Source organism: Ursus maritimus, unplaced genomic scaffold, assembly GCF_017311325.1.
Source record: "Ursus maritimus isolate PB19 unplaced genomic scaffold, ASM1731132v1 scaffold_4, whole genome shotgun sequence".
Taxonomy (NCBI): domain Eukaryota; kingdom Metazoa; phylum Chordata; class Mammalia; order Carnivora; family Ursidae; genus Ursus; species Ursus maritimus.
Genome location: NW_024426552.1, coordinates 66,884,053 through 66,907,841, shown reverse-complemented (window position 1 = coordinate 66,907,841; position 23,789 = coordinate 66,884,053). Strand labels below are relative to the sequence as shown.

At 44.8% G+C, this 23,789-nt stretch overlaps 1 protein-coding gene across 3 annotated transcripts in view; it reads right to left on the bottom strand.

Moving 5' to 3' along the window:
• LOC121100409 (kalirin-like) overlaps positions 1 to 18,632 on the bottom strand; it is a 117,269-nt gene extending 98,637 nt beyond the window's left edge. Inside the window, exon 1 of one of the 3 annotated variants that reach the window (XM_040621343.1) lies at positions 18,407 to 18,632. In XM_040621343.1, the coding sequence (XP_040477277.1) occupies positions 18,407 to 18,491 (85 nt within the window). In that variant the 5' untranslated portion in view covers positions 18,492 to 18,632. The remainder of the gene's footprint in view (positions 1 to 18,406) is intronic. The other 2 variants (XM_040621342.1, XM_040621341.1) reach the window with 2 other exon arrangements.
• Between the last annotated feature and the right edge of the window lie 5,157 nt (positions 18,633 to 23,789).

The following is a 23,789-nucleotide window of genomic DNA, read 5'->3' as shown; positions in this document are numbered from 1 at the left end:
TACCCATTATCTACACACAAATACGAACTGAAAAATATCTAGTTCAAATTTCAAGATAGGAAAATCTAAAACATTTCTTTTTTTTTTTTTAATGATTTTTTATTATATTATGTTAGTCACCATACAGTACATCCCCGGTTTCCGATGTAAGGCTCGATGATTCATTAGTTGCGTGTAACACCCAGTGCACCATGCAATACGTGCCCTCCTTACTACCCATCACTGGTCTATCCCATTCCCCCACCCCCCTCCCCTCTGAGGCTCTCAGTTTGTTTCTCATAGTCCATAGTCTCTCATGTTTCATTCCCCCTTCTGATTACCCCCCTTTCTTTATCCCTTTCTTCCCCTACTGATCATCCTAGTTCTTATGTTCCATAGATGAGAGAAATCATCTGAAACATTTCTAACCCAACAGAATGGAAATTACATGGTATTCATTCTCCTTATTTAGTGGGATAATTTATTTTAAGGATCATAAAAATATTTATAGGGCTTTCATGAGCTCATCTGTAACCTTCATCTCCCAAACCTATTTTCCACAATTAGGCACCTCAACTTTCAATTCTACTTTTAAAAGGTTATGCAGAAAGAACCGTTGCGGTTCAGGAAGAGCAATGTAGCCCCACGGTGGTACCGGGAGTAGCTCTTGGCACAGCTCAATGGGTGACCTCCACGCCCCCACTCTGGAGAACATACTGTTCAAATCATACAGCAAGCCTGAAAAATGGGAAAGCAATCCCAACGATCTATTTTTTCAGAGTTCTTACCCTGTTGGCTTTTGTGTTTGCCACCCACCTCACCCCAATTGTTTCAGAAAAAGGATCTGTTAGGGGCGCCTGGGTGGCGCAGTCGTTAAGCGTCTGCCTTCGGCTCAGGGCGTGATCCCAGCATTCTGGGATCGAGCCCCACATCAGGCTCCTCTGCTAGAAGCCTGCTTCTTCCTCTCCCACTCCCCCTGCTTGTTTCCCTCTCTCGCTGGCTGTCTCTCTGTCAAATAAATAAATACAATCTTTAAAAAAAAAGAAAAGAAAAGAAAAGAAAAGAAAAAGGATCTCTTAGTGACAGGATCCAAGTCCAGAGCACACCACCCAGAATCACGTGTGTAAGTTCATGTTCATTCCCTTGATCCCAGTGATGGTTCTGAGAAAGACCTTCTCAAATAAGACCACTAGGCTCTATCTGGTAGTGGTTTTCCTAGCTTGGTATGATGTATTATTCTCAGGGGTGGAGGAGGGTGGGGCAGGGTAATGCAGAGTCAGAAACTGTGAGGTAAAAACACCTTCTGCACTCCCTCCTTTTATTCTCATCATGGTCAAAGTCAAAATCAGACAACTTTTAAAAGCAAAGGAACCTGGGACTAGCAGAAGGGAATGCTGAGTTCCTGTGAGGCAGAACCCAAAGCAAGGACATACATGGTTAATACCCATGCTCTGGGGCAGGGCGAAGGGACACTCCCTTTCAAAAATTGGCTGGATCCACCCCACAGGTTCGACATCGCTTGGCCTTTAGGCTGCTCTCCTCTGGGGAAGTCAAGCCCTGCATATGACATGGCCTGGGAGCAGAGCTGGGAGTGGGAAGGAGAAAAGGCGGGTGGATATTGCAGGGTGAACTATACTGTCAGTTACCTGAGTGAAAAGGTGTGTCCTGGGACCACCAGAAGAGGTCTGTGACTCCTAAGGAGGAATTCAGGAGGGTCAACATAAGGGAAGAGTGAAATTAATCCCAGTAAATCACGGGCTGCCAAGGCTACCAGGAGAAGGCAGGTGGACCAGAGCTCCAGGAGGGCCGTGACAACCACAAGCAGCCTCCTCGGAGAGTCAGTGCTATTTTAAGAGACAAACAGTGTGACTGTGGTTAAAGATAATCACAGTCAGATGTTGGCAAAAGTAGACAAACATTTCAGGGCCGCTGCTATTTAGGGTATAAACGTGTGTGTGCGTGTGTGCCAGGCAGTGCTTGTGTTCAGACCTTTGGCGGCACAGGGTTTACATATGCAAATAAAAGTAATACCCGACAAGAAAGGCTGCTTCTGGAACCGCTAACTCATCCCATAGTTTCAGGGACAGAACATGGAACTGCATCAGATTTCAGCATGGTAATAAAAAAACAGAACTTGATACAAGGATCAGAATCGAGTTGGGCAGCAGGGTAAGTGGGAGAATGAGTAGAACATGGAGCGGAAACCAGGATTCAACTTATTACCCACATGCTCTTGGGAGACTAGTTGAATCTCTCTGAGCCTCAGTCTTCTCATCTGTGAGATGTGCAGGCTGACCCCCAGAAGATGGAGACCAAAGGAGATAGTAGAGTCACATACGGTAGATGGCTAGCTATTCCTTGTTTCCAGAACATTCCACTCGTACCCAGGACTTTATGTTCTTCCTCGTGCTATCTCCTTTGCCTAACTTCTTAGATGAAGAATATCCCCCCTTCTCCACCCCTTCAAGAGCCAGCTCCTGTGTCACTTCTTTGCAAGGCCTGCACACAACCTCCTCACTCCTCCAGAGGGGCGGATCATGCTATCCTTTGGGCGCGTACAACACAAGAGGCAGGGGGCTTCAGTTCTGCTGTTTCTCATTAGACTAAGGGGCCCACGGGTCCACACAGAGGACACATGCTGGCTGCCTCCCCAGTACCTGCTTCTCTTTCTCCTTCATAGGAGCATTCCAGATTGCCCAGCTTTGTGAATAGAAATCCTGCTCCTCCTCAGTCTCCACTTCCAGCCCCAAACCCAGAGGCAGGGCCAAAAATCACCCGGGTATTTTATTCCCTGGGCCATGCGGACCAATTCAAGGATGGGGACATGACCCCACTCAGCACAGAAAGGCCTAAAAGCAGTCAATTTGGGGGACTTTCGACTTCCTTCTTCCCAGTGAACCTGAAGATCTATAAGTGAGTTTCACTATAGCAAAAAACAATCTAAATCCAGCTAGTAACACATTTAACCAAAATGTCAAGTTTCTTTGGTTTTTGTCTAAAAGTGAGAAATGTGGTGACTGAATACAAGGAGTTCTGATTAGCTGCTACTGACAGAATAGAAATTTCTGACCCATAAATGGCAGACCAGATATTTGCCCAAACACAGCTGATAACTGTAGTAATTAAAGAAACACATCTAAGATGATCAGCTTTGGACGTGAATATAGGATAATGGCATACATTAAACTAATAACTAATATAAAAACTAATAAATATAAAGATCTTTAGTAGTGACTTGCTGAAGAATTGCTTAAAAACCCAACACACTGGCCTCCAGGTATAGGGAGGAGACCTTTTACCTCTTTCTTAATAAAAATTCTCATCCTGAATCAGCCCTAGGCCCCATCAGATCAGCAAATTGTTTGAAACAGGGACACTCCTAGCAATCAAAAATTGAGCAAAAGGCCAGTAATTACAAGTCTAAGTTACAAGTCTGTTTTCCCAGAGAGTTTTGAAAAATATCCACTAATCCCCCATCTCATTTAATGGCTCACCTAAGACTACTGCCCTGTAAGTCAGAGAAATATCTGATAATGAGAAAGAATATTATCGTCCATAAACTAGCATTTATGGAGTGCATTCTATGTGCCAGGGAGCCAGGAACTATACTAAGTGTCACACACACAATCCACACCTTTTTTATTTGAAGCCTCACAAATACCCTAGGGACAGATACCTGTATTTTCCCAAGGAAGTGGATGAAGAAATTGGCATAAAAAAGTTCAGTAATGAGACTAATGCAACGCGCTTAGTAAGTGCTAATGCCAGGATGGAACCAGTCTGACCCTCCCTAATCCATGCCCTTCCCTTGGAGACCAGAGCTAATGGGCGAACTGCCTGCACAACTCCCCTAGTTTACTCACAGAAGATGACAGATGAGCACAAGAGCACCAACTGGCCCGTGTTCCCTCCGTAGTCAAGTCCCTGTTGTGATGGGCACGTTCAAAGATTGCTAAAACCCCAGCTCTGTAATTTGGTTCTTCTCTCAGCTGCCAGCCAAGGCATTCTGGAAAGACATACATTCAAGGCAGCCTCTCCAAACCTGCCTCTACATTACTTCCAAACTGTTGTTAGAGATCAAACAGAAAAATAAAAATTGTTCTATTTAAGAGGTTCCTGCCTGGTTCAGTCGGTGGAGCATGTGACTCTTGATCTCAGGGTCATGAGTTCAAGCCCAACATTGGGTGTGGAGACTACTTAAAAAAAGAAAGGATTGTCCCATTTGAGTCCTAAGCTGATACCATTCTAAAAATGCCATATATGGGCGCCTGGGTGGCTCAGTCGGTTAAGCGTCTGCCTTTGTTACGCTTAGGTCATGATCCTAGTGGGATCGAGCCCCGCATGGGGCTCCCTGCTCAGTGGGGATCCTGCTTCTCCCTCTCCCTCTGTTGCTTCCCCCTGCTTGTGCTCTTTCTCTCTCTCAAATAAATAAATGAAATCTTTAAAAATGCCATATATATATATATATATATATATACATATGATGTCACATATGTGTATGAATTTTACGGTACAGGATGCTAATTGTGACTATAAATACAAGTTAGAGGTGTGACTAAATTACAATGAGCTAAATTTTATAAATGAAGCCAGTTTCACTGCTTTGCACTTACACATTTTTGGCATAAAAAATGTGCAAAGCCATTCCACCACCAGAATTACAGACACTGCCCCTGTCCTGTGTTTGAGATGTGTACCCATTGACACAGAAAAACATGCAAGCCAGACGAGTAAACAAGACTTGAAATCTATACGACACAATGTACAGATCGTATCTCGTGAAGCTGGGATCAGTAATTCTGGAAGAAAAGACAAGAGTGAGCACATAATTGTGGTAGAATGCTTGGCAGGAAGCCACCGTAATTACAAATCCAGGTGAGTTACGTCACGGATACTTTACAGTGGGAGGAAACCGAGAGGGTGGAGAATTTGGCTGACCTTCTCCAAGGGACCCGGCCAAGCTAGCATAAACTCTACTAGTCACGTGGGATGACTATACATCTCCCTACCCTGAACATCTTCTCTTCCCCCAGGGCTGACCTGGCCTTTTGGGAAGCTCTGCTCACCTTCTCTTTTAACTCCTACACACACAAACACACAGCCCTGAGAACAGTTCAGCTCTGATTTTGCTCTTGTAGCCCTAGCTTGCGTATGCTGGCAGAAGGTCACGGTTAAATTTAGACCTGACCACCTCACTGGGAATGGGCTGGGAAACTGTTTGAAGAGATCTGCAGACACTCTGGTAGAGTCGGCTGCTGCCACTCTAAAATGGAAGCACTATTTGGTGGTTAGGATGTAAGGTAAATTGGAAAGGGGGTAGAATTTCCTGACCATAGTGCACACACAAAGAAAGGGACCTAAAAATTAGAAAGGCTGAAAAAACCTCGAAAGGTTACTGAGGTCTTCCCCTGCTTTCATACAGAATCCAAGTAAACAGATATTTTTTAAATCCCTTTGTGAAATGGGAATTGGAAAAGATCTCAGAGTTCCCTGAGTACAGTGTCCCACATGTTGTAGAGTCAAGTCTCCAACCCTGCCAAGAGAGGGTCACTTGGCCTCAGTGGAGACCTGCCAGCACGCATGATCCGTGGTACATCACTGCGGGAGGAGGAGGCAGCTGAGGGGGATGACAGTGCCTCCGCGCAGAAACTAAGGCCAGGTGGGAAAGCCCAAGGTGCGGAATGGTGAACAGGAATCCGGCCCCTTTCACTGGATCCAGGGTCAAAATATGTAGCAAGGGGGGCTCTGGTCACAAGATGACAGCTCCCCAGGTCATGAATTAGGAAGGGAGGGCCTCAGCAATGATCCATATGGACACAGTACAGGTTCCTCTGGCGCCCGGGGACCAAAGAATGGCACATGAGCCCTTGAAGCAAGCCAGCTTCACGCAAGGTACCAAAAACAAGAACTCTAGAAAACTGTCTGGCCTTCTGCTTCTTTTAGTTTACTTCCCTTGTGCTCTCCCATAATATTTAGCAAAACGTTTTGGAAAGACTCTCTAAACTTGGTCCAGAATGCCAATAATCCCAATTGGGGGACCAGAAGCATGGTAGTAACAAGACTTTTGGGACCTATGTTAGTTCCTCAGGCAGGGTTCCTATTGTCCCAATCTAAATTCCACTCCCACAAGCAGATATTCTCATACATGCTCGGAGAACAGTCGGAACAGGTATGTGCTATCTTTTGCCCCCTCTACACTGAGGGGCATTGCCATGTCCACTGTGTTCACTGGCTATGACTTCTGACTATTCCCCAGTCCCGGAGGAGTCAGAATGGCCAGTCCAGGAGACCTTGGGTAATGCCCCTGGAATACTGTGGCAGCCATAGACATCCTGGGTTCTCCAAGAAGGCGTCAGGGGAACCTGATTAGATGAGAGCTTCACGGGAACCTGATTAGATGAGAGCACATGGGCTATCCAGACCTGCCTTTGGATCAACCTGACCTTCCATTCTGTTTGGAAGGTCACAGGAAGGCCCCTTGACATGTCTCAAGAAGGTCCCCTGTATTAGCTAGTCCTGCTTGGAGACTTCAGGCCAATGGGGTAGACCTTGATTTCATTAGAGCCTGCGGGACCCAACCCTCAGTTCTAGGATTTGGAAACCCATCAGTGATTTCAGAGCAGTTAAGTTCCCCCAGAATCCCTCCAGACATTTAGAAACACCAGATATAAGTGGAAACTGTGGGGCTGATTTCTATGGGAGCAAATCTAGAGCAGGTGGCTAGGACACAGTTCCAGGAACCTAAGAATGATTTCTGATTCACTGGGTTCCTCAACCCTTCGATTCCTTCCAAAGAGCTGGGTCTCTCGATCTTGTGCTTCTACCCTCTACATCCCCCCAAACAAAAGGGCAGGACTATTCTACATTTCACCATCTCTTCTACAAAAATAAAAGCAATATGCCACAGGCAGAATGATATCATTTTATAAATTACCAGTTGATGCCTGAGGTAAGTTGCTTCCCTTTTCCAAAGTGCTCTTCTCGGGGCGCCTGGGTGGCACAGCGGTTAAGTGTCTGCCTTCGGCTCAGGGCGTGATCCCGGCGTTGTGGGATCGAGCCCCACATCAGGCTCCTCTGCTATGAGCCTGCTTCTTCCTCTCCCACTCCCCCTGCTTGTGTTCCCTCTCTCGCTGGCTGTCTCTATCTCTATCTCTGTCAAATAAATAAATAAAATCTTTAAAAAAAAAACAAAAAACAAAGTGCTCTTCTCATGGATAAAACAGATCTTTATGATCTGAGATGCTGTAAAATTCTAGTGTTTGATGATATATGTAATCAAGACAAGCTATGTATACAGCTGTCTCCAGACAAAGAGGGAAATGATGGATAGCACTGTGCTCAGCCAGGCACCTGGTGATGCCCCGTGAGGACAAAAATGAGGATCACAGACGCTGCTCAGAATGATACAATCGAACACTCACACACCATTCAGTGAAAGGAAAAACGAGTTCAGCCTGGGGCTCCACGTACCCACTTAGTCACATCTCCACATCTCTGTCCCGCCCTGGCCCGCCACACTACCCATCTTCCCCCTCAGACTCCGGGGACCTGCTGGCCAGCAACGCCGCTTGGGTCACCTAAAGGAGCAGGAGGAAGTCAGTTGGTGGAGGGGTGAGGGGGTTGGGAGATGGGAGCACGATGTCACTCTCTTCCCGTTCAGGACTGTTTTCAGGATCTTCCCTAAAAGTCTGAGCTCTGGGAGAGAACTTGCAATTTAAGCCCTGTTTCCTCACAAACTATTCTGCTCAGAAATGAAAACATGTAACTGCCTCCTTTGAAAGTTTCAGTTGGGAAGGCCTGTGGGCCTCTTTCAGCATCAGAGGGACTGCGTCTTCCCAGAATTATGGAGATGGCCGTGAGGAGGACCTAGGATTGGCCCTGGGATGGGATGGAGACTTCCTACTCTGGCACATCAATGTATCATGGGCTATAAGCTCTGGGACAGCTCCATCCAATAGAGATACAGTGTAAACCATAAATGCGAGCCACATATATAATTTCATTTTTATGATATAAAAAAATTTTCTATAACTTTCATATAATTTAAGATTTTCTAGTTGTTATATTGAAAAGCAAAAATAAACAGGTGCAATTAATTTTAATATATTGTATTTAACCCAATATCTTCAAAATATCATTTCAATATATAATCGCTATCCCAATTATTGAGATTCTCATACAATGCTTTTTGTACTAAATCTTTGAAATCTGGTATGTACTTCGTACCTCCAGCATCTCTCACCTTGGACCAGCCTCCTGTCAAGTCCTCAACAGCCACATACGGCTAATGGCTACTGAACCGGACAGCACAGCTCTGGAAGGCAGGTCTGACCTGCTCTCCCCTGTGCTCCCCTGCCCGTCCATGCTGCTTTGCTCCCACTATACACACAGTCCTTTAAAAACCCCTTCTCACCCTGTAGGGCCCAGAGAGAGCCCTGTAGCTACTGAAAAGTCCTCTCAGACCACTTCAGGTCACTGTGCTCCCATCAGATTTTGCATAATTATTTTAGCCAGCTGTCAGGTAGGACCTTGGAGTATCTTTCCTCTTACTGTCTTCAGCAACTCTTCCCCCCTCCCATTTTTTTTGTTATTATTTACTGTTTCATATTTATGGAGCAGCTCCCAAGTTGGACGGCAAGATCCTCAAAGGGATGAAAACATTTTAAATTCTCTACTGTTGCTAGTCCAATACCTGCCACATGGTATTCAAATATTTGGAGGTTGATATAAGAAATGCTCAGTTTAGTTTCCCATATGACGAAGGAGCTAATTAAATCATTTAAATGTGACAGCTGGCACAGTTCCATGGAGACTTCTATATACTTGTTAATGCCAACAATAATCTAACAGTTACCTAGAACTTACCACATGCCAGTTCTAAATGGTTTACATATGTCAACCCATCTAAGCCTCGTAGAAATCCCAAGACTAGATTCCTTGATCATCTCCATTTTCCAGATGAGGAGAACGAACCAAAGAGTTTACATAATTTGTACAAGGTCACACCGATAAAGTAGCAGAGCTGGGATTCAAACTCATTTTGGCTCCGGAGTCCAAGCTCTTAATCATCATGATATATGGCCTCTCAATCCAGAACAAACACAAAATATATTTGTTACAACTTGTGTATCAGTGTGTAGCCTATAAATCAAAGGCTCTCGGCCAGGGTGTTTCTTTATATAAAAAGAATTAAGTTAATTCAGAAAATGTAAACAGAAGCAAACAACAGGAGAGACATAAAATTCCTGGTCCTAGAGGATGTTTCTCATAAATCCTCTTAAAACAAAGAACAGTACACTCTTCCTTTCAAAGGGTATGAAACAGTGGGTTTAACTGGCAACAAGTAAGTCATGAAATTCTGGATGTTCTCTGATTCAGGAACTCCATTTCTAGGGATTTATCCTAAGGAAGTAATGATGGGTGTGCCAAGACTTAACTCTAAGACTTAACTCAATAAGACTATAAGCAATATTGCAGGTATTGCTTATAATAGCCAAAATTAGAAACAACCAAAAATAGATTGAAAATTGAAAAAAAACATATTTAGGCATAGTAAAATTGTGCATTTGGTGGTATGCTGATAAACCAGCTCTTTGAATAAAACAAAAAACCTTGATCTGTGGTATCTGGTGACTTCCCCACTAGGGCTGATCTCAAGCTACCAATGGTTTAACAATCTACTCTCAAGGGGCGCCTGGGTGGCACAGTGGTTGAGCGTCTGCCTTTGGCTCAGGGCGTGATCCCGGCGTTGTGGGATCGAGCCCCACATCAGGCTCCTCTGCTGGGAGCCTGCTTCTTCCTCTCCCACTCCTCCTGCTTGTGTTCCCTCTCTCGCTGGCTGTCTCTATCTCTGTCGAATAAATAAATAAAATCTTAAAAAAAAAAACAAAAAAAAAATCTACTCTCAAAACCCTGAATATTTAATAATCCCAGCCTGAGCAGAGCTGGCTCCAGCATTTCACTGAAGGCATACAGAAAAATGTCACAGAAGTTGTTCAATATATAATATGAAGAAAGTTCATAACACCACTATGTCATATTTCTGAACAAAAAAATACATACATGGGAAAAAAGATTAAGAGGATTATTCAAAATGTTACTATGGCTTTCTAATGCTTTCTAAATCCGTTCCCAATGTTTATATATGCTTCTGCTAGGAAAAGAAAATAATCAAGACTCTCTTTACTAGTTATGATAATTTTTACAAACCCTATTTTCAAAGGTATGTCTCAAATAAATAAATAAAAGAAAAATCCCTAAGTCTGCTCAGTGAAAGCAACTGCATGATCAGTCAGAAGTTGAGGAGTGAGAAGATTCCTAACATCCCATAAGAAGAGAAGGGTGATTGGGAAAAAATGTGCCCTTGCCACAGAGCATACTGACCTTCTGAGGAATAGATCACACCTCTCTGGTGGGGTAGATCATACATCCTGAGAAAAGGAAAGAGAAGATGTAGGGAGTGGACATTTGTAAGCCCCAGGACAAGAATCAGTCTGCTGTACGATCTGGTTCTGGAAAGATATATTTCTTCACCCAAGGCTTGTCCTCATCCCTTTTCACTAAACTTTAAACCATTATATTAAATCAATACTAACAATTGTTGATTTCTGGTCTTGCCTCCAGTGAAACACTTTGCAACCATTAAAAATATACTGGAGGGGCGCCTGGGTGACTCGGTTGAGCTTCCGACTCTTGGTTTTGGCTTGGGTCATGATCTCAGGGTCCTGAGATGGAGTCCCGAGTCAGGCTTTGTACTGAGCATGGAGTCTGTTTGCCTCTTTGCCCCCTCCCTCCCCTTTTGCCCCCCCCACCACTAAAATAAGTCATTAAATAAAAAAATCTAAAAATACACACACACACACACACACACACACACACACACACACACTGGAAATGCCTCTACCTGGGAAGATGTTCAAAAGATTAAGTGAAATCAGGTTATAAAGCAATATGTAAAATATAAGGCCCTTTATTAAGGGAGTAAACATATAGAAAAGGACATAGTAAGTAGTTAAGTAGTTGTTTTAGGTGGTTAGGATCATGCTTTAAAAGTTATACTTTTATGGTCTTTTTGTTTGCCTAACTTTTGATTCTTTTCTGTAGTGAGCTTTAAGAGTAATGAGGAAAGTTAGCTTTAAGAGTAATGAGGAAAACAAAAATAAAAGCAAAGGAGTCTTAAACCAGAAGAAGGATGCCACAATTTCCTTTACTGGACCCTGGGGGGCTGTAAAGCTCATGGAAAATGTAGGGGATTCCTAACTCCTACCCTGTCTGACAAGTGAAAGTGAGTCATGCAGGGGCCTCCCCCACTTCTCAAAGCAAGAATCTCCAGGGAAGCAGGATGTCTTCTGTTATAGAAAGCTTTTGCTGGAGCTGGGGGAAGGGGGAAGGGTAGGGAGGTCAGGGAAAGTTGGAGAGAGGAAAGAAAAAAGAGCAAACAAACAAACAAAAAAACCAAGCCACCTGGAGCGCTTGTTAAAACAGATTGCTGGGTCTGAGTCAATAGGGCCAAGAATCTGCATTTCTAGCATGTTCCCCAGTGACCAACCTTCAAGAATTTCTGCTGTAAGTAGAGAGAGAAGAGAAAGAGGTACTGCATAGGTGTGAGACTGAGATCCAAAATTTGTGCAGAAGTGGAGTGTTTGCAATTCTTTTTCATTTTTCTTAAGATTTAATTATTTATTTTAGAGAGAGAGAGAGAGCACGCATGTGTGTGTGCACAGGGAGGTGGGGAGACGGTAGGGGCAGAAGGAGAGAATCCCAAGCAGACTCCCCACTGAGCACGGACATGGGGCTCCACAGGGTGCGGGGGGGGGGGGGGGGAGGAGGGGGCTCGATCTGACCACCCTGAGATCATGATGTAAACTGAAATCAAGAGTTGAATGCCTGACTGACTGAGCCACCCAGGTGCCCCTGCGATTCTTTTTAACAGTGAGGCTTGGTTCCCCTTTGAACAGGGAGCGACATTATCCCTTTCTCCAAGGGAGCAATATGGAGGTTCTAACAGTGGGAAGGCAGACATTGGGAATGTCCTGAGAGCCTGTTACACCGAGGTGCTGGAGGAGAACACACACATGCTTACAACTAATCCTGCCTCCAAGGAAAGCAGATACCTGGAGGCAGAAATGTTTTATGAGGTACTGTGTCAATCCAGCAGTAGAAGGGGTTTCCCTTTCTTTCAACTTGACAGTTCCCTCACTGTGGTCACCAGGAAATCAAGAAAAATGCGGAACAACCCGTTCTGTAACTCTGATCTTTGCTCTTTTACCTGGCTGAAGCCAACCTGGCAGCCTTCTTGCTGTCTCCCAGGTGTGACCAGGGCTCCCCTCCTTCCAGGAGGTTGAACACAGAAGGTTGCTTGTCAACCAGAAAAAATATCCTTCATTAGTCACTGAACGCACCCGGGGGAGGGGGGAGGGAGACAAGCTGCCCTTGTCCCCTATCTACAAGGACTACCAAGATACTGGCCAAACCTCAGAACTTTGGGGGCTGCTGTGGGCAGCAGGTGGTGATTTTTATCTAGACAAAAACAGCCTAAAGAAGACCAGCAAAGCTTTGCTTATGATGAATATGCAATAAATGTTGGCCAAAGTGAATAGAAAAATGTGTATCTTAGATCGTTAGCCAAAATCAAAGAGCAGCCTAGAACTGGTGTGTTTTTATATAAGGTAGGTTCTCAGGATCTGAACTTTAATACTGGTGTAGTTATGCCTCAGTTCTTGTACCTTGTGTTTTCCCCCAGAGAAGAATAACTCAGGGATGCTTAGGATTCTTGCCAGTATCTTTTTTGGAATGTTCTTTAATGTAACACAGAGATTGTAATACTAGGAGTGTTGTGTGTTTCTTTTTTAAATTGGTTTAATAAAAAGAAGGAAATCCCTATCATACTTTTAGATCACAAACTTTCTTCCCTCACAGTGACGATGCCACAGAATTGAGGCGCAGTTGACAATGGTTTGAACTAAGACCATTAAATTGCGTAGGAATGCAGATTTACAGTATTACCACCCAGAGGACCCACAGATATTTAGGTGGGAGTCCTCTGAGGATAGGGTCTGTATCTAGAATTACAATTACTATTACCATTAGTAGCTACCTCTTTTTAAATGACCTTATATGCCTAGTGCTGTGCTAAGCCCTTCACACACATTATCTTAACTAATCTTCACAACAGCCAAATGTTGTTCAGCACCATTATGATTCCCATCCCCCAGTACCTAGTGCTGGGCTGGCAGGCAGTCAGCACACAAACATTTGTCAAATGAATTAAAACACTGTGTGTTACATAAAAACCAGTGAAGACGTTCAAAGATAAAATGATTGGAATGCATTTCATTGGTTCATTTCCACCTGAAAGGGTACATTTCCAGAAAAGGGATAAGAAAGAAAGGAGGGAAAAGGAACCTTCTGAATTAAATTGAACCCGAGGGGAAAACGTGAACAGATATTTATTAAGAACACGTGCACAAACTGCTCTGGGACAGACAGAGATGTGACCGTCTTTGCCTTCTGGGGTCTTGGGACAGAGGAGCGCTTCAAAGCAGACCAGGCAGGTCCAGTTCCAAATGGCTCCAGGCAATGCAGTCATCCCCCCAGAACTGCAGATTACCTACAGTCAACACCTAAATTCCAGTCTAGGGATTGCCTCTACCCTTCTCAGTTGGATCAACCCCGTCTGTGCCCATAGTGGGAAAAGCCACAAGAAGACAATACTGGCATTGAGGAAGGAGCACAGGAAAAGGGCTTTAGTTCTGACCTGCTACTAAGTAGCTCCATCTCAGTTTCCTCCTCTATAAAAGAAGATCTGTTAAGTGATCTCTAACTTTCCGTGATTTAGGGCCTGCTGTTGGAGAAGCCCTCCCCTGGGTTTCAGATCCATGCTGTCTCTAGGGCCCTCCTTCAGGAAAAGTCTAGGGTTTGGTCTGAAGGAGAGGGCAGGCCATGCAGCCACTCACTCTCTGAAAGAGGAGTGGCACTTCGAAGGATGAGGAATATCTTCAGGGCAGAAGAGACCAGCATCAAGATTCTCAAGGGAACTATCATGAAGGAGAGTATCAATAACACCTCTCCAGTGTAAGATATGACTATAATAGGGGGCTCAGGAGTGAATCCCCAACGTTCACTTTCATTTTTTAACTTTAAATTCATTTTGCATAAAAATACAGATACGGAGTTTGAATTTTTACCTTTTTATCCCACGTTACGACTTACCAGCCTGTAGCACATGGGACCATGGGGGTAATGCCTACAGCATTATTGGTGGTTGTGGGACCTACAGCCCATACCAGAGGAGGGATATTCGGCTTCCATTTCCAATTTCCACCTCATCCCAACAAACCCATACACTCCTATTTTTACAAGGGACATACAACCAGCAGACAGTACTGTTATCTGGGTAATAACTGATATCCTTCTTGCTACTCCCAATGAGAGAATCAGATAGGGGAGAGGAAACAGGATTTGGGTTGGGGATGGTAGGTGTGCGTGCGGTAATTTTCCTCATGTTAGGGTATCTCCCCAGGAGACAGAAAAACCAAGAGATACACTGGAAAACATACATGCTAAATGGTTGATTCTGTTTTCTTTGTAGTACAGGCACATACTGGAAGATGAAGAAATAAAAGGATTTTGTGCCTTGAGTGGTGAACTAAATCACTAATAGTGAAAGTCACAAGGGCTTCTCTTTGAGGTAACCAGCACCTTTCTAAAGGAACTTGATGTCATGCTTTCACACATTAAATTCAGTTTATAAAATAAGGTGTATTCATTTATAGGCCAAAGAAGAGACATTCACATCGAGTCATGAGGGCCCTGCGTAGTGATTCTGGGAAAAGGTAGGGGAAAAAGAGAGCTTACAGATGAGGATGACTTGGGAAGCCCCACGGCCCTTACCCAGGCCCCCTGTTGTCAGTCAGGCTGGAACCCAACTGCCCTTGTGGTGAAAAAGCCATGGGAATGTGATCCCAGCGCCTCCCCTCTCTGCTGAGTCAGTCTGGTTAAGTCACCACTCCTTCCTCTCTTTACCTCTGAGAGGCTCAGAAGCCTGAACTGGGTGCTTGCAGCGTAAATGGGTACACACAATGGCACGTGGGCTTGAGACGCAGGGACAGTGATACAGTAATAAACAAATAAAAATAAACCCTGTGTACACTGTGGAGAAGCAGAGGAGGACAGTAATCAGGAAGGGTTTCCAAGAAGGGACTTTGTCCGCATACCCGCAGTTAATTACAACTGGACTAGAAAATTAAAGGCTCTAAAACTGGCTTCCACCTAGCAAGGTCAGAAAAATTTCTGGGCTCCACGATCTTAGAAGTCACAAACTCCAGTCTGAACACATAACTTAGCGACCTCCTGGTGATTTCAGTTCCTTTTTGTCTCTGAAACAAGGTGCTTTTTAAAAATTTAAGATAACTGAAGAAGAATCCAGAGCTGACCCACTTCTTCAGGCTTAAAGGAAAGTCTAAGCAGCCGGAGCAATCCCGAAATTTCCCACAAAGTATGACATCAATGATTAATCAGCCTTCAGATGCACACATGCTATTAGCTCACGTTTGATCTTTTTTCACTTCCAAAAAGGCAGTTATAAATGTATTTGCTGTCTTTCTTCCTTTTCACCTCATCTCTATTTCCATCCTACCCCTGGTTTTCAGTTTTCCTGCCCTTCAACACCAATTTCAGGGAAGGGAAGAAAGACCCCTTGCACCAAACCCCTTGACCATCCCCATACTCAATAGAATCAAAACCCGGAAGAGACAATAAGATAGTTGCTTTCCTCACTTTTCCAAATCAAAAGACAGGCTCAACTAATTTCACCCACATTTTCCTCAAATATGATATTTAAAGACCACACAGGTACATCACTAAACCTTGACCCTTAACCTCGTGCTAACAATTACAACCACTTAGGATTCACTTGGCTTTGGGTTGGTCAAAAATAGCCAGAACATTCCACTTCCTCTTTTCCTCAGACTTCAGAAGGACTTTTCTCAGACTTTCCTCTGTCCTTTGAATTCTGAGTGACAGGAAGCCAGTTGGGGAAGGTTCCTTGACTTGGGAACCACAGTAGTGGGTTCTGACCCACTAGTTTCAGAGTGCACCTCCTGGAGCAGGATAGCTAAGTTCTCTCAGGAGAAGAGAGAGAGGCCAAACAGCCAGCTGCCTTTATGGAAAAGGGGAAGTTGCCTTTCATTGTATTAAGTCTGTACAACCAGAGGAACTGGTTCAACTGAAAAAGAGAGGCCGACAGTCCCTGGCGGCGCTGCCCTCCACACCAGCCAGCCTCTCAGACTTCCCTGAGCCCTTCTCCGTGTTGCAACTGGGCAAGTTTCCGGGGCTCTGGGCAAGGTGCTCAAACTCAGTACAGACATTATCTTTGCAATCTGCTTCCGAATAGAACAGATGCCTCCAGTATGGGTGGAGACTTGGATCTCTCTTTTCTGTTAGAGCAGACCTAGAGAGCCTGGGGTAGTGCCCCATACCTCAGAATCCATTGCCCTGCCCAGCCGAGGCCAAGAGTTCTTCAAAGGATGGCTAACTCACCGCCCCCCAACTTCCTCAGATTTGAGCCCCAACTTGCCATCTTCACGTCTCACATCTGGGAAGGAGTATGGAGGGAAGTGGGAGAAGGTGACTAGGCACCCACCTCTGTTACTCTCCTTTCCCTTTTTAAGCAGCTTTCATTGTCTGGGCCTCTTGCCTCCCTCAATCTTCAGCTGAGGGTCATTGGTCTCCTCCTGCTCTGGCTCTGGCTCCTGCAACACCACCTCTCCTCCCACACCCCCTCTGCAAGCCATAGAGCCTGCAGCCACCGCTTTCCCAGCCCTGTAGGCTGGAGGCAGGCTCCCCCTCCCCCCTTCCTGAGCCCTGGAGCCAGAGGGGGAGCTGGAGGGGCAGTCAGGGCCACATACAAAGCCGAGGGCTGAGAGACCCCAGGAGAATTCTTCTGCAGGCAAATTGGGGCGGCCACACATCTGGATTCAAGCAGACCGATGCAGGGGCTTTAGAAAAGCCTGCCCAAGTCCCCGGAATTATGCTTTTTGACAGGAAATGGGCTCCCAAGAAATCCTGCTTGGAAACCCTTCAGCCCTCAGAGCAATCCCACCCACTCAGATTCCCTTTGGCCATTTCCTGCTTCCTCTCCCTTTTAATGTTCCCTTCCTTCAATTCCCAGCCTTGGTTTTGAATGTTCCTGAACTAGACTTAGATTCTGGTGAGGGTCCCTGGCCCCCAAGATCCCTTCTCCATCCTGATTCTGGCTTTTAGAGCTGGCCACCACACAGTTCCAGGCTGTTCTAATTACATGCAGAGATCGAAAGACTAATGCTGGCATTACGAACTGTAATGACTTGGGAAAAGGTCCTTCAGGTTTAATTAGTTGTTGTAGCCTTATCTCAGCTCTGGGTGAAGAATTTGTCAGGGCTCTGCTCTGTTTGTGGCGTAGATGATGATGATGAAGGGTTACTTGGATGAAGTTTATTCATCAGTAACTCAGAAAGTTCCATCGGGACTTTGTCGGATGAGGATGAGGACAGAGACTGGGGCATTGTAAATGGGGGTGGAGTGGAGAGGTCCAATAGGTGAAATTTAAAAAGGGCGAATGTCAGGTGAGAGGCTATATTCTCACTTCTAACCACATAGAAACAAAACCTCTCCCCCCCCCCCCCCCCCTCTAAGCTGAAGCGTTGAAGGGATAGGAACAGCTTTAGGAACATACGGGCACTCTGCCTAAGAAGGGCTCCATTTCTTTTTCAGGAGAGGCTCCACAATTGATACCCTTCTTTCTGTGACCCTTCTCACCATCTTGTTTTGCAGGCTGATTTTGGGGAAACTAGTCTCTTCCTGAAATCTCCTCAACAACATTAAAATTAGCAGAATAATTAAATACAGCCCTAATTGGGTACATAGAGAGTTCTTGGTTAATTAATGAGCCAAGCTCCGGCCCAGAGCTGCAAACCCAAGCTAGCCTGCAAAAGCCCAAGCAGAGAAAAGCCCGCTCCAGTCCCCAAAGAAAATTGTCACTTGGCAAAAATAGTTCCTAGTGTAGAGACAAGTGTCAAACACATTCCTATAGCTAGGAGTCACTCGTTAATCCCTCAGCTGAGATCCGTATGTAAATGAGAGCAGGGGAGTGCGACTCGGCCACTACAGGGACACACAGCTGCGGGGCGGGGGNGGGGGGGGGGGAGCTCCCCGCCCCCCGCAGGCTGGCGTCCTGACATCCAAAGTCGCTGACAAGTAAGTAACTGGGATGCCAAACTGCAGCTCGCCATGCAAGTCAGAAGCTGACCGCGAGCGAGCCCGCTTTCTGCTAGGGACACCGACGCGAACGCGGGGCCCAGCGAACCCCCTCGGCCGCTCCCCACCCCTCCCGCCTACCCCGCCGCCCGGGCTTGGCTAAAAGACGGCGCGAAGGCCGACAGCCACTCACCTCTGCACGGGAGGCAGCAGCAGCACTTCGCGAAGAGCCACCCCACAGAGGGACCTCGGGTGTAAGCGCGGTCGCCGCCCTTCATGCTGCCGCCTGGCCCCAGCGCTCCGGCATGGCCCGGGCCGCCAGCAGCGGGTGGGAGCGCGGCGGGCAGGAAACTTCAGCGCCGCGGCCGCGAGCCAGTTCCCGCCCTCCTCCCGGCCGGACCGCCGTCCTCTCCCCGCCGCGCGGCCGCCGCTCTTTCTGGGAGCCAGAGCCACTTTGGGGAGGAGGGGCGGGGTGCCGGCGGGGAGGGAGGGCCTCAGGGGCGGAGTTCCAAAGTCCAGCTGTGTGCCGGTGTCCCCGCCGGCAGCGGGGCTGTGGCCGCCGGGGGAGCGCTGCGGGCCCGCCCGAGGTTCGCACAGCCTCCGGCACACAACAGGTGCTTCTCCTTGAGTGCAGCTTCTGCTCCTCAGCTTTGGCGGAACACACACAAGCAGAGGCGGCCAAAGAGGCGGGAGAGGAGCAGATTTAGAGGGCTCAAGAATTAATAATGCTTTCCCTCTCTAACAGATGCGCCCTCTCCTTCCCCTCGGTCTTGGAACATGGACTGCTTCCTCTGCACTGAAAACACCTTCACTTAACTCTTTTCTTTCCCTCCTTTTACTACTTAATGCTAATGATGATAACAGCGCCTGAGTTTTTTATAGGCTCCTGGCCTATAATGATGCTGTGCAAAAGCACTCTGGATATTTGAAATCAAAGCTGTTTTGTCGCCTACTAACTTGGACTTCAGGCAACTCACTTCACTTTTTTGATTGACAAATTCCTCATTGAAAAAGTAAATAAATAAAAGAAAGAGAAAGAATTGTTACGTTAACAGGACTGCTAATAGGATTTTAAAAGACAGATGCATGTAAGTACCTGTTAGACATGTAATAGTTCCACTTGGGTGAATGCCTACAGAGAAACTCCAAACATCTTACTTAATGGTGGAAGACTTCCATTGACCATCTCCCCAACCACACCCAGTGGGTCTATCATTCCTTTCCTCATAGCCCTAAGCTCTTCTTTTAAAAATATTTTTCACATTTCAAGGACACACTCACATCCCTCACTTGCACCATGAAGCCCACCTGAATCACATCCGCTGGGCCTCCCTATGAACCACTGTGTTTATCACTCACAGGTCATCTCTCCCATTCTTTTGCATCCAGATTTAGGAAAAAGGGGTTTCTGGAACCATACCACACTCATAAAGTAAAAAAAGCCCCATGGAGCAGAAAAAAAGGTAAGTATGTGAGAGGAATAAAAAAACAGAAGCTGATCACTCAGGTAACCAATTCCCACCTGTAAGAAAGACAGCCACGGGCCAAGCCTTTTAGGAGTTAACCAGGATTTAGGGCTTCCTTTCTCAGTTTGAACCATGTTTAGATCTAGTGTTGCAGCATCTGCCACACGGTTGGAACACAGCAGATGCTCAGGAAATAACAGCAGCACAGCTTAATGAAGAACAGTAGTTAACATGCATCGAGCATTTATTTGTGCCAAGCCGTTTCCTAATTGCTTTGTAAACATTGACTCATTTATACACACACAAAACTCTTAAAAGGTAGGGTCCTCTTTTATAACTGACGAAACTGAATGAATGAACCATGATGAGGCTTTGATGGTTTAAGTCTAAAGAGAAACTCTAAAAAGCTTCCCCCATAGGAACAGTAGAACCTAGAGTCAAAATCTCACTTCTAGTTCTGCCACTGCCATCTCCCTGATAGGCTCTCCTCATAAGGATTATATGAGACTCTCATTGCTGGGTAGGAAATGTGCCCCTGGTGCTCCACACACGAAACAGAGAAATAAAAGTTCAAATTGCTCATGCAGCCCACACTCCGGATCTCTGATTTGCCAAACATCCTGGCTGTGGTCAGTCTCATCTTGTCAGCCTGACTGAATTCAGGATCATAGTTACCCTGGGTTCCAGTTCTGACCTGTGGCAACGAATACATACTACTGTCTAGTTCTCTCTTCCACATCACCAAAGACAAACGCCATTTTGTTGTCCTTACCAGCCCAGAGCAGAAAATTGGCTAGGACCTCCGCTCTTCTAAAAGTGAGCTTTATTTGCCTGCGATCCACTGCATGGGGGCTATGATACAAGAATCTATATTTAGTCTAGCCACCTAATCCACCTCTCTGGGTACTTTTTGGGGCATGCTGACAGAAATTGAAAGATGCTTCAAAATTGCTTGGTAACCACTTACTTTTTCACTTAAGTCTTCCTTCTGGGCCTTTGTGTTCAGGTAACGCTGACCACTTTCCTGTCATGATCCTTTGCAAAAGGCAGATGACATCAACTTGCAGAAACTGGCTTGAGTCTTTGTGGAAGATCCAGCCCTTACTTCAGAAATCAGAGTATGAGTAGACCCTAAAGTAGTCTTAGTTTCTATGAAAACAACCCATCACTCATGTTTCCACAGGTCCTTATAACTTGGGAATCCATCCTACTCTCAAAGGCATAAAACCATTAGGACCACCTACCCATCTTAAGTTGATATGGTCAACACATTTTGGCCATCCTGGAGATTCACTCAGCGGTTGGACACCAATAACTCTAAGTCCCATTGCCATCTTCATGTGCCTTCCAGAATGAAACCAGTGATGTCTACAACCCAACAAGGAAGTCTTGAACACCACTGGGACACTGACTGACTTATTCAATAATTCAGCAAATACTTATTGAATGCCTACTATGTGCCAGGTTCTGTTCTAGGTACTAGGTCTACATCAGTGAACAAAAACAATCCCAGTCCTTGTGGAGCTAGTTGCTAAGACAGACTCACCATGAATGTGAAAGAAAAGGGAATCAACATCCGATATGTGACCAAGTTTTGAGTTGAGGGATTTAAGAAAATAGATGCCTGATTCTTCTAACCTGCATCTATATGTTTTATGTTAATGTCCCCAGGACAATTTAAAGGGGATGGTAGGGCAATGGTTATTAAACACAGATGTTTATAGAATCACCAGAGAAGCTTTTAAAAAATCTAGACATTAATGTATGAAAAGCTCACAGCTAATATATTCAGTGGTGGAAAACCGAGAGCTTTTCCCCTAAGTTCAGGAACAAGACAAAGATGTTCACTCTCGGGGCGCCTGGGTGGCACAGCGGTTAAGCGTCTGCTTTTGGCTCAGGGCGTGATCCCGGTGTTGTGGGATCGAGCCCCACATCAGGCTCCTCTGCTATGAGCCTGCTTCTTCCTCTCCCACTCCCCCTGCTTGTGTTCCCTCTCTCACTGGCTGTCTCTATCTCTGTTGAATAAATAAACAAAATCTTTAAAAAAAAAAAGAAAAAGATGTTCACTCTCAACATTTTTATTCAGTTTAGTACTGGAAGTCCTGGCCACAGCAATCAGACAAGAAAAAGAAATAAAAGGCATCCAAATTGGTAAAGAAGAAATAAAACTTTCACTATTTGCAGATGACATGATACTATATGTAGAAAACCCTAAAGACTCCACCAAAAAACTATTAGAACTGATAAATGAATTTGGTAAGGCTACAGGATACAAAATCAACATAGAGACATCTGTTGCATTTCTATGTGCATTTCCAATTGCACCAAAAATAATAAAATACCAAGGAATAACCCTAGCCAAGGAGATGAAAGATCTGTACTCTGAAAACTATAAAACACTGATAAAAGAAACTGAAGGTGACACAAACAAATGGAAAGATAATCCATGCTCATGGATTGGGAGAACAAATACTGTTAAAATGTCCACACTACCCAAAGCAACCACAGATTTAATGTAATCCCTATCAAAATACCAGCAGCATTTTTCACAGAGCTAGAATAAACCTAAAATTTGTATGGAACCACAAAAGACCATGAACGGCCAAAGCAACCTTGAAAAAGAAGAACAAAGCTGGAGGTATCACAATCCCAGATTTCAAGATATACTACAAATCTGCAGTAATCAAAGCAATATGGTATTGGCACAAATACAGATACATAGATCAATGGAACAGAAGCCCAGAAATAAACCCATGATTATATTCAATTAATCTTCAACAAAATAGGCAAGAATATGCAATGGGAAAAAGTCTCTTCAACAAATGGTGCTGGGAAAACTGGACAGCTACATGCAAAAGAATAAAACTGAACCACTTTTTTACACCATACACAAAAATAAACTCAAAGACCTAAATGTAAGACCTGAAACCATGCAAATCCTAGAAGAGAACAGAGGCAGTAATTTCTTTGACATTGGCTGTAGCTACATTTTTCTAGATATGTCTCCCGAGACACAGGAAATCAAAGTAAATCTATATCGGGAATATATCAAAATAAAAAGCTTCTGCACAGCAAAGGAAACAGTCAACAAAACAAAGACAACCTACTAAATGGGAGAAGATATTTGCAAATGATATAGCTGATAAGGGGTTAGTATCCAAAATACATAAAGAACTTAACACAACTTAACACCAAAAAACCCACAAATAATCCAATTAAAAAATGGGCAGAAGACATGAACAGATGTTTCTCCAAAGAACACATACAAATGGCCAGCAGACACGTGAAAAGATGCTCAACATCACTCATGCATCTAAACTATGATGAGATATCACCTCACACTTGTCAGAATGGCTAGAATCAAAAACACAAGAAACAAGAGGTGTTGGCAAGGATGTGGGGAAAAAGGAACCCTTGTGCACAGTTGGTAGAAATACAAACTGGTGGAGCCACTGTGGTTTCGAAACCATATGAGTTTCCTCAAAAAACTAGAAATAGAATTACGATATGAACCAGTAATTCCACTAATGGCTATCTACCCCAAAAATACAAAAACACCAATTCAAGAAGATATATGCACCCCCAAGTTTACTGCAGCATTATTTCCAATGGCCAAATTATGGAAGCAGCCCAAGTGCCCATCAACAGATGAATGGATAAAGTTGTGGCATATATATATAGATAGTGGAATATTACTCCAGCCATAAAAAAGAATGATATTATGCCATTTGCAACAACATGGATGGACCTAGATGGAATAATGCTAAGTGAAATAAGTCATTCAGAGAAAGACAAGTATCATATGATTTCACTGTACCAGAGGGGAAATGGGGGGGCATGGGTGAAATAGGTGGTGGGGATTCGAGAGTACACTCATCCTGATGAGCACTGAGTAATGCAGAGAACTGCTGAATTGCTGTACTGTACACCTGAAACTAATATAACAATGTTAATTTTATTGTAATTAAGATAAAACAAATCAAGGCATTAATTATTTTTGCTGTTGTTCTTAAGGCTCCACAGGTGATTCCAGGGTGGAACTAAGTTTAGGAATTGATGCCTAGATCTTCCTTCCCCAATCCCCTGGAGATTCAGATTAATTCACTATGG